The sequence below is a fragment of the Pogoniulus pusillus genome, chromosome 3 (assembly GCF_015220805.1).
Source record: "Pogoniulus pusillus isolate bPogPus1 chromosome 3, bPogPus1.pri, whole genome shotgun sequence".
Taxonomy (NCBI): Eukaryota; Metazoa; Chordata; class Aves; order Piciformes; family Lybiidae; genus Pogoniulus; species Pogoniulus pusillus.
In genome coordinates this window covers 7784245-7793219 of record NC_087266.1, presented here as the reverse complement: position 1 = coordinate 7793219, position 8975 = coordinate 7784245, and the positions used below count along the sequence as shown (strand labels likewise).

The window sequence follows — 8975 nt, the reverse complement described above, 5'->3', positions numbered from 1 at the left end:
TATTGATGATCTGGACCAGGGGATTGAGTCCAGCATCAGTAAGTTTGCAGATGACACCAAGCTAGGAGCAGGTGTGGATCTGTTGGAGGGTAGGAGAGCCCTGCAGAGGGACCTGGACAGGCTGGATGGGTGGGCAGAGGCCAATGGGATGAGATTGAACAAGGCCAAGTGCAGGGCTCTGCACTTTGGCCACAACCACCCCAAGCAGTGCTACAGGCTGGGGACAGAATGGCTGGAGAGCAGCCAGGCAGAAAGGGACCTGGGGGTGCTGGTAGATAGTAGCTGAAGATGAGCCAGCTGCCCCTGTACTGAACACTGGTCAGACCACACCTTGAGCACTGTGTCCAGTTCTGGGCTCCTCAAGAGAGATGTTGAAATACTGGAACATATCCAGGGAAGCTGGTGAGAGGCCTGGAACACAAACCCTATGAGGAGAGGCTAAGGGAGATGGGGTTGCTTAGTCTGGAGGAGGCCCAGAGGTGACCTCATTGCTGTCTACAACTACTTGAAGGGAGGTTGTAGCCAGGTGGGGGTTGGTCTCTTCTGCCAGGCAAGCAGCAACAGAACAAGGGGACACAGTCTCAAGTTGTGCTGGGGGAGGTCTAGGCTGGATGTTAGGAGGAAGTTCTTCGTTGTGCCAGGGGAGCTATAGTGTCCCAGGTTGAGGCTATAGGGTTAAATTTTTTTCCTGGGACTAGAAGACTGTTACCCAATCCCATAATTCTGCTATCTCTTTATAGACTGACAACAAGGTCAGTTCACTCTCCTTTCCTCCTCCTCCTGCCCTGAGTGTGTGGCGGGAGCCAATTTATCGGGCACATGTAAGCAGTAGGCCTCTTGGATGGTGGAGGCATTGGGACAGGGAGGATTGGAGCACTGGGGAATGTAGATATAGCTTTTTTTGGGGATGGGGGAAGCTTCAAGGGGGTTTGGCAAGGTAATTGCTTTTGTAATGTCTGTCACTGTTTTCTCTCTAAATATAACTCTGTGTTTCCTCTCCTATTTGATGTGAGAGTTTAATCTTCTGTCGTGCTCCCTTTAAAAACCTACAACAGAATTTTGGTGGCCTGTACGGGGAACGAGATGGTTGGTTGTGCATGGACTGAACTGGAGAAAAACACAGAATTAGAGCTCAGGGGAAATGGTGCCTCTTAGTGAAGCTGGCATGGAGAACTGGAAGGCTTGGAGAAGTGAGCCGCTCCCCTCCTGGGTGGCGGAGGGGGGAGAAGGAAGCGGGGAGAAGCGAGTGTCTGAGGTGGCTGAGGAAGCTATGGGACCCCGCCCCTGAAGCGGCCACGGCTCTTGCTGACCCACAGCAGGCTGCCGAGCGGCCCTGCCCGGGGCTAGCTGGAGGGGTGGGGCAGAGCGGAGCAGGCAAACCCCTGCGTGTTTGCCCCTCTGGATGGGAATCCGCGGCCGGTGGGAATGCGGGCAGTGGAAATGCAGGCGGCTCCGGCCGTACCGGTGGCCTCCCCTGGACCCGCAGATCCCCGCAGCGTTTCGAAGATGGCGCCAGGCGGAGGCAGCGCTGCCCTCAGTGGCGGGCAGATGGCCGTTTGCGCCTCCCTCTTGCTGGGCGCAGCCGCTCCCTATTCAGGGGATGAGCTGGTGGCTGCGGAAGAAATGGCTGTGCCTTGGTACCCTTCCTGTCCCAGCACAGGCAGCGAGTACGGGCAGGCTGAGGCTGCAAACGGCGAGCATGCATTTGGAGTGTGTTCCGCTGCGGAAGAGGCGGAGAGCGGCGATGGGGATGCCCTTCCCCCGCTGCGACTTAGCCTTAACTTTACAGTGGCGGAACTGGAGGTACCGAGCATGGGAGGGGGTTTGCCCTGCTTCCCGAGCACACCTGCCGGTTCTGCACAGAGTAGCTAGCCAGGACTAGCGGCAGCGGCAGCTCTGGTGCCGAGCTCAAGCGGCAGGGCGAGCTGCAAGGGTACCCTGACGGTAGCGGCTCCTCTGGTCGGTATTCACAGTATTCACAGTATTATTAGGATTGGAAGAGACCTCACAGATCATCGAGTCTTTACCACAGAGCTCAAGGCTAGACCATGGCACCAAGTGCCACGTCCAATCCTGCCTTGAACAGCTCCAGGGACGGCGACTCCACCACCTCCCCGGGCAGCCCATTCCAGTGTCCAGTGACTCTCTCAGTGAAGAACTTTCTCCTCACCTCCAGCCTAAATTTCCCCTGGCGCAGCCTGAGGCTGTGTCCTCTTGTTCTGGTGCTGGCCACCTGAGAGAAGAGAGCAACCTCCTCCTGGCCACAACCACCCCTCAGGTAGTTGTAGACAGCAATAAGGTCTACCCTGAGCCTCCTCTTCTCCAGGCTAACCAATCCCAGCTCCCTCAGCCTCTCCTCACAGGGCTGTGCTCAAGGCCTCTCCCCAGCCTCGTTGCCCTTCTCTGGACACGCTCAAGCATCTCAATGTCCCTCCTAAACTGGGGGGCCCAGAACTGAACACAGTACTCAAGGTGAGGTCTAACCAATGCAGAGTACAGGGGCAGAATGACCTCCCTGCTCCTGCTGACCACACCATTCCTGATGCAGGCCAGGATGCCACTGGCTCTCTTGGCCACCTGGGCACACTGCTGGCTCATGTTCAGGCAGGTATCAATCAGCACCCCCAGATCCCTCTCTGTCTGGCTGCTCTCCAGCCACTCCGACCCCAGCCTGTATCTCTGCATGGGGTTGTTGTGGCCAAAGTGCAGCACCCTGCACTTGGAGCTATTGAACCCCATCCCCTTGGACTCTGCCCATCTGTCCAGGCGGTCAAGGTCCCGCTGCAGAGCCCTTCTGCCCTCCAACTCAGTCACATCTGCCCCCAGCTTGGTGTCATCTGCAAACTTGCTGATGACTGACTCCATGCCCTCATCCAGATCATCTATGAAGATGTTAAAGAGGATGGGGCCCAGCACAGATCCCTGAGGGACACCACTAGTGACAGCCGCCAGCTGGATGTGGCACCATTCACCACCACTCTCTGGGTCCGGCCCTCCAGCCAGTTCCTAACCCAGCACAGAGTGTTGCCATCCACGCCATGGGCTGATAGCTTAGCCAGCAGTTTGCTGTGGGGGACAGTGTCAAAGGCCTTGCTGAAGTCCAGATAGACCACATCCACAGGCCTCCCCACATCCACCAAGCGGCTCACCTGATCATAGAAGGAGATCAGGTTAGAAAGGCAGGATCTGCCCTTCCTAAACCCATGCTGGCTGGACCTGAGCCCTTTGCCATCCCTCAGGTTCACTCGTATCACCCCCAAGATAACCTGCTCCATCAGTTTCCCTGGCACTGAGGTCAGGCTGACAGGTCTGTAGTTCCCAGGTTCCTCCATCCGACCCTTCTTGTGGATGGGGATCACGTTGGCCATTTTCCAGTCTCCTGGGACCTCTCCAGTGAGCCAGGACTGCTGGAAAATGATGGAGAGCGGCTTGGCCAGCTCAGCTGCCAGCTCTCTCAGCACCCTGGGATGGATCCCATCTGGTCCCATGGACTTGTGGGTGTCCAGGTGGCTCAGCAGGTCCTGAACTAATTCTTCATGAATTTCCAGGGGAACACACCGCTCCCCGACCCCATCCCCCAGTTCAAGAGGCCACTTGCCCTGAACTCCTCCCTCCTTACTGTTGAAAACTGAGGCGAAGAAGGCATTCAGGACCTCAGCCTTTTCTACATCATCAGTTATAGTATTCCCCTCCTGGTCCAGTAAGGAGTGGAGGCTCTTCTTGCCCTTCCTTTTAGCATTGATACATTTATAAAAGTGCTTTTTATTAGCTTTCACGGAAGTGGCCAGCCTAAGTTCTAGCTGGGCCTTAGCCTCTCTAATTTTTCTCCTGCATAATCTGGCTATCTCCTTAAACACATCAGGAGAAGCCTTCCCCTCCTTCCAGAGGTGATACACCCTCTTTTTTTCCCCCAATTCCTTCAGGAGCTGTTTACTCATCCAGGCTGGTCACCTTCCTCGCCGGCTCATCTTTCGGCACATGGGAACTTCCAGTTCCTGTGCCTTCAAAAGCTCCTGTTTAAAGTAGGTCCAACCATCCTGGACCCCCTTGTTTTTAAGGACTGCTGCCCAGGGGACTTTGGAAATAAGTTTCTTAAGCAAATTAAAGTTTGCCCTCTGAAAGTCCAAGGTGTGGGTTTTGTTGTAGTGCCTCCCTACCTCCCTGTATATTGAAAATTCCACTAACTCGTGATCACTACACCCCAGGAAAATGCTGAGGAGAAGTTCCAAAACACTTTCAGTACTATCTGTAACCTCCTATTTTCATTTTGAAGGGAAGGGAAAATAAAAAAGGCAAGCTAAGAGCAATTTGTCTCTTAGGTCCCTGAGTTCCTAATCATAGAATCATAGAATCAACAAGGTTGGAAGACAAAAACAAGGTTGTCCAACAAGGTAGGACAACTTGCCAAGGTGCATCCTCTGTCTCCCTGTCCCAGAACAGGAGAGAGCTCTTCCACCTGGGCTGCTGCCTGGGCCTTTCTCACACTCATGGCAGTGGCCTCAGGAGTCCTGCAGAGAGAAGGAGCCTGGCTCTGGATAGCACTGGAATGGGCACAGTGTGTCCTGGGACTGCTGGAGATCAGGTGGCAGAAAAGGCCATGGAGGTCCCAGCTCAGCAGCAGCCAGCAAGGTGCCAGTGCCCAAAGGCAGCAAGTGGTACCCTGGGCTGCACTGGGCAAAGCCTCACCAGCAAGTACCCAGTGCTGGTGAGACCACTATGAGGGAGACTTGGGCATGCTGGGGAGAGCCCTCCGGGGCCCCTCCCCCACCCCTGCCTTGAGTGACCGTTGGGCTACTGTTGCCTTCACCTGGCGCTGCCTGGCAACGGCTCCAGTGCCTACAGGGAGCACACAGGAGAGGCAGCAGGAGAGCCAAGCTCCTCTTCACCAGCATCCCCATTTGTCATCCTTGGGTTAGCTCGGTTCTTCCCTAGTTTTCTATTGCATCCCATACAAGGCTCCTCCACATCTTGGCAGCATGGGCCAGCTGAACTGCTGCAGGGGCTCCAGGTAGGCTTCAGTCAGGGCTCGGGGACACCTCAGCACAGCTGGGACCCACAGCAGCCACACTGCTCATGCCTGGTGCTCTCTGCTCTGTAGGGATGAACCTGAGCCCGTGCAGCAGAGCCCACCTGTCCCAGCACTGCCCAGGCCACTGCTCCATGAACGCATGAGGCTGACTCTTGGAAGGAGAATGAGGCTGCCCTGGCCCTTTAGGCAAAGAGAGACCTCAGCCACCACTGTAGATGTGCCCAGACCATCGGGCACTGGTGGCTCAGGTCTTCTCTTTGGCCAGCCCCTGGCAGCTCTGTGCAGCCAGGATGGCAGGATGCCCCAGCCCATCCAGGTAAGCAAAGCCTGCCCAGGGCTTCCCCATCCTGCTTGCTCCTCTGGCAAGTGGTGGCCCCCTCAGAGGGGCTCTGGGTAGGGCTCGACCCAATGTCACCATCCTCCTGCCACCCTCTGTCCCGCACCGGTGAGAGCTGTGGAGCCCTCCACACTTGCTGCTGCCCCTGAGCAGCCTTCAGGCAGGGCTGGGGCGGCAGGCAGGCAGCTGTCTCCCTCTGTCTGCTGCAGGACCTGCTGGCTCTGCTCCACCAGCGGGGGCCATCCACAGAAGGGATCTTCCGGCTGGCAGCTGGCGAGAGAGACTTAGGGGCCCTCCGGGAGGCCCTGGACAGCGGGCAGGAGGTGCCCCTGCAGAGCCAGCCCGTGCACCTGCTGGCTGCCACCCTGAAGGTGAAGCCTGCTGACCTGCAGCCCAGCAGCTCTGGGCTCTCTGGTGCTGATGGGCACCGGTGAGAGCAGGAGCCGAAAGCCAGTGGCTGCTGGCGAGCCAGGGCTGGGCAAAGCCTCAGCCAGAGCCTTTGCCATTGCAGGACTTTCTGCGGAAGATCCCTTCCAAGCTGCTGGAGGCTGAGCTGTACCAGCAGTGGATGGGAGCCCTGCACAAGAGCAGCAGGCAGGCGAGGCTGGCGGCGCTGAAGGAGTAAGTGTGCTCAGCAGCCTGCCTGCTCCTCAGAGACTGGCAGAGCTTGGCACTTGCCTGCACAGCAGTGGCCTCCTTGCCCAAGCTGTGTGTGCTGCCAGCCACCTCTAGCTGCTGAGGGCTGGAGCTCTGGGGGCAAGAGGCACACAAAAGCATTCCTCTCCTTGCAGCAATTCCTGCACACACTGGGGGCTGCTCCACCGAGGAATTCCTGCCAGAAGGGCAGGCAGGGAGGGAGGTGGGCAGGGAGCCTTCCTGCAGCTGGTCTTGGGTGCCATCAGCCTGTGTTGACAACATCCATTTTTCTGACCTTGTGCTCCTCTTTGCTCAGGGTCACCAACAAATTGCCCCAGGCCAACCTCATTCTCCTCAAGAGCTTGCTGTCCCTGCTGCATAACATCAGCAGCAACACGGACAGCAGCAGGATGACAGCCAGGAGCCTTGCCATCTGTGTTGGGCCAAACTTGCTGAGCCCAGTGGAGGAGCCACCCCTGGAGATGCTACTGGAGGTGACAAGCAGGGTATGCTGCCTTTCCCGGCTGGCTACAGCCTTGCAGGCCCTGCTGAGCTTTGCTGTTCAGGGGAACCTGCCTGCCTCCTCTCTGCAGCAAACACTTGGTGGGGAGCTGCCTGGAAGAGCAGCCCCACAGCTGCAGCTTTCTGTGCAGAAGCCAGGCTCAGCAGTGAGAAAGGCTCTTTGGCTCAGCTTCAGCCTCCCAGGTGGGAACCAATGGTTGTCTGTGTGCAGGTGACAGAGCTGGTGGAGCTGCTCATTGAGCTGCAGGGAGAACTGTTTGCAGAGGAGCAGGTGCCTGGCTCAGATGGACCATCAGCTGAGGAAGAGCCAGGAACCACAGAGGTACGTGAGTCCACGAACACCATGACAACAAAAGCCTCCTCCCTCAAAGGTGTCGCTTCTGCCACAGGGACAACCAGGCTTATCTGCCAGCCCACAGCTCTGCAGAAGTGCAGAGTAAGGCTGATGCCAGATGACCATCACACTTTGGGTGGTGATCCCAACAGAAGTGAGCTGAGTTGAACTGAGCTAAGCAAAGCCACCCATGGGATCTGCCTTCCAGAGCTCAAGTAGCAATTGGAAGAAAGTGCTACCTCAATTGAGGTCTCAAAAATCAACATATCTCCTGCAGGTGCCTCCACTTCCTCCTGGAAGGGGCCTCCTGAAGAGCTCCTCTGAGGAGAGCAGGTAAAATGAAGGCAGCTTTGATAAAGAGCAGAGCTGCTGCAAGGGGATGATGGAAGTTGTTCACAGAGAGAGTGATTTCCCATTGGAATGGGCTGCCCAGGGAGGTGGTGGAGGCACCGTCCCTTGAGGTCTTCAAGAAAAGACTGGATGAGGCACTCGGTGCCATGGTCTACTTGAGTGGATAGGGCTGGGTGCTAGGTTGGAGTGGGTGATCTTGGAGGTCTCTTCCAACCTGGTTGATTCTATCATTCTATGGCTTTACCTGTCTCACAATGCTATTGGATGGAAAGTTCTCCAGGCTCTTCACAAGTCCATCATGAGAGAAGAGCAGCCTCTGAGAAGGGATGTGATGAGGAGCCAGGAAGGAAGAAGAAGAAGAAGAAGAAGCTGGAAGGAGTTTGCAGGCCTGGGCAGAGAAGGAAATCCAAGCAGGCAAGAAGAAGGAGGAGCCCAGGTGTGTAGCAGACTCTGCTGTCTGTCCTTCAAAGCTCATGATGGGGTTCTGAGGACAGGCAATGTTTCTGCAGTGCCCCTGGGAGGACATGTGTGTCAGGAGAGCAATCCCACCCCAGCATAGGCACTTTTCACTTGGCACTTGTTAGCAGCTGCTACAGCAGGACTCCTCTCACTCATCTACCAGAGGTGTGGGCAGTCTGGAGAGCTCCTTGCTGACTGCAAACTCTCCTGCCTTGCTCCCATTTACAAGAAGGCTGTGAGGCAAGAGCCAGGGAAGTACAAACATGTTAGTCTGACCTCAGGACCTGGAGAAATGCTAGGTGAGGCCATACTGTCTAATACTCAGAGGCATTTCACACAAAGTGGAACTAACCCAAATGCCACATTCTGCATATGGGACAAAGTAGAGAGCGAGCTGCTGACCCTTCCTGCCTGACATCCAGAGCCAGCACCTGTGCAACGGTTGTAAGCTGCATCAGGGAGTGTTCAGGCTCGATCTTAGGAAGTGTTTCTCTGCTGTGAGGGTGGTCAAACACTGCCACAGGCTTCCTAGAGAGATGGCCTTTAGTTTTGCTGCATACACCAACTGCAGGAGGCATCACATGAAAAATGAAAATGGGAATGTTCAGAGCATGCTTAGAAACACCTGGAAGGAGCTGTACATGCATGGTGAACAATGATCAGCGATGACTTGGGTCCTCTTCAAGCTCTTCTCTCTTGGCTGACCCTTGTCCCTAATTCCTGTTTGTTTTTCTCCCCTTCTTTCTCCAGGAAGCTGGAAGAGACTTCCAAAGAAATGTCTCCTTCATGTGCACCACCATGGCTTGTCACATTACCCTTCTGAGGCCCCCTACCTAGTGAAACCCTGCTCCATCTCCATGCTTTTGAATTGTCTTTAGAGTTGCTGTAGTGATAGGTAGAGTTAGAGTTGTTGCACTTAGTGTTAGAGCTCTTTACACTCACAGCTTAGGGTTAGAGTTGTTCACAATAATTATTCCTGTTACACCTGTTGTTAGTTAGAGTTGTTGTTAGTTACTGTTCGTGTTCTACCTGTTGGTATAGTTGTTGTTAGCGTTGTTACAGTGATAGTTGTAGGTATAGAGATGACTTCTTACTTTGGACTTGTTATAGTTACAGATAGTTATAGCTGTTTCCACTTATAGTTGTTCTTAAGGTTAGAGTTGATGACAATTATCATTCTTGTTATACCTGTTGTTCATTAGAGTCCTTGTTACAGTTCTTGTTCTTGTTCTTGTTATACCCATTGGAATAGTTGTTGTTAGAGTTGTTACAGTGATAGTTGTAGGTATAGAGGTGACTTCCTACTT

At 54.9% G+C, this 8975-nt stretch overlaps 1 protein-coding gene across 1 annotated transcript; it reads left to right on the top strand.

The window, feature by feature from the left end:
• The first annotated feature begins 5327 nt into the window (after positions 1-5327).
• Positions 5328-7026, top strand: LOC135173264 (rho GTPase-activating protein 20-like). The gene is made up of 5 exons (XM_064140025.1): positions 5328-5345; positions 5576-5737; positions 5878-5987; positions 6319-6670; positions 6736-7026. Exons 1-5 carry the CDS (start codon positions 5328-5330, stop codon positions 7024-7026), a joined length of 933 nt encoding a protein of 310 aa, XP_063996095.1.
• Positions 7027-8975: the final 1949 nt, after the last annotated feature.

Coding starts and splice junctions, on each gene's coding strand:
- LOC135173264 (XM_064140025.1), top strand. Junction 5,738..5,877: donor TGCTGGCTGCCACCCTGAAG/GTGAAGCCTGCT, acceptor TTGCCATTGCAG/GACTTTCTGCGGAAGATCCC. Junction 5,988..6,318: donor AGGCTGGCGGCGCTGAAGGA/GTAAGTGTGCTC, acceptor CTCTTTGCTCAG/GGTCACCAACAAATTGCCCC.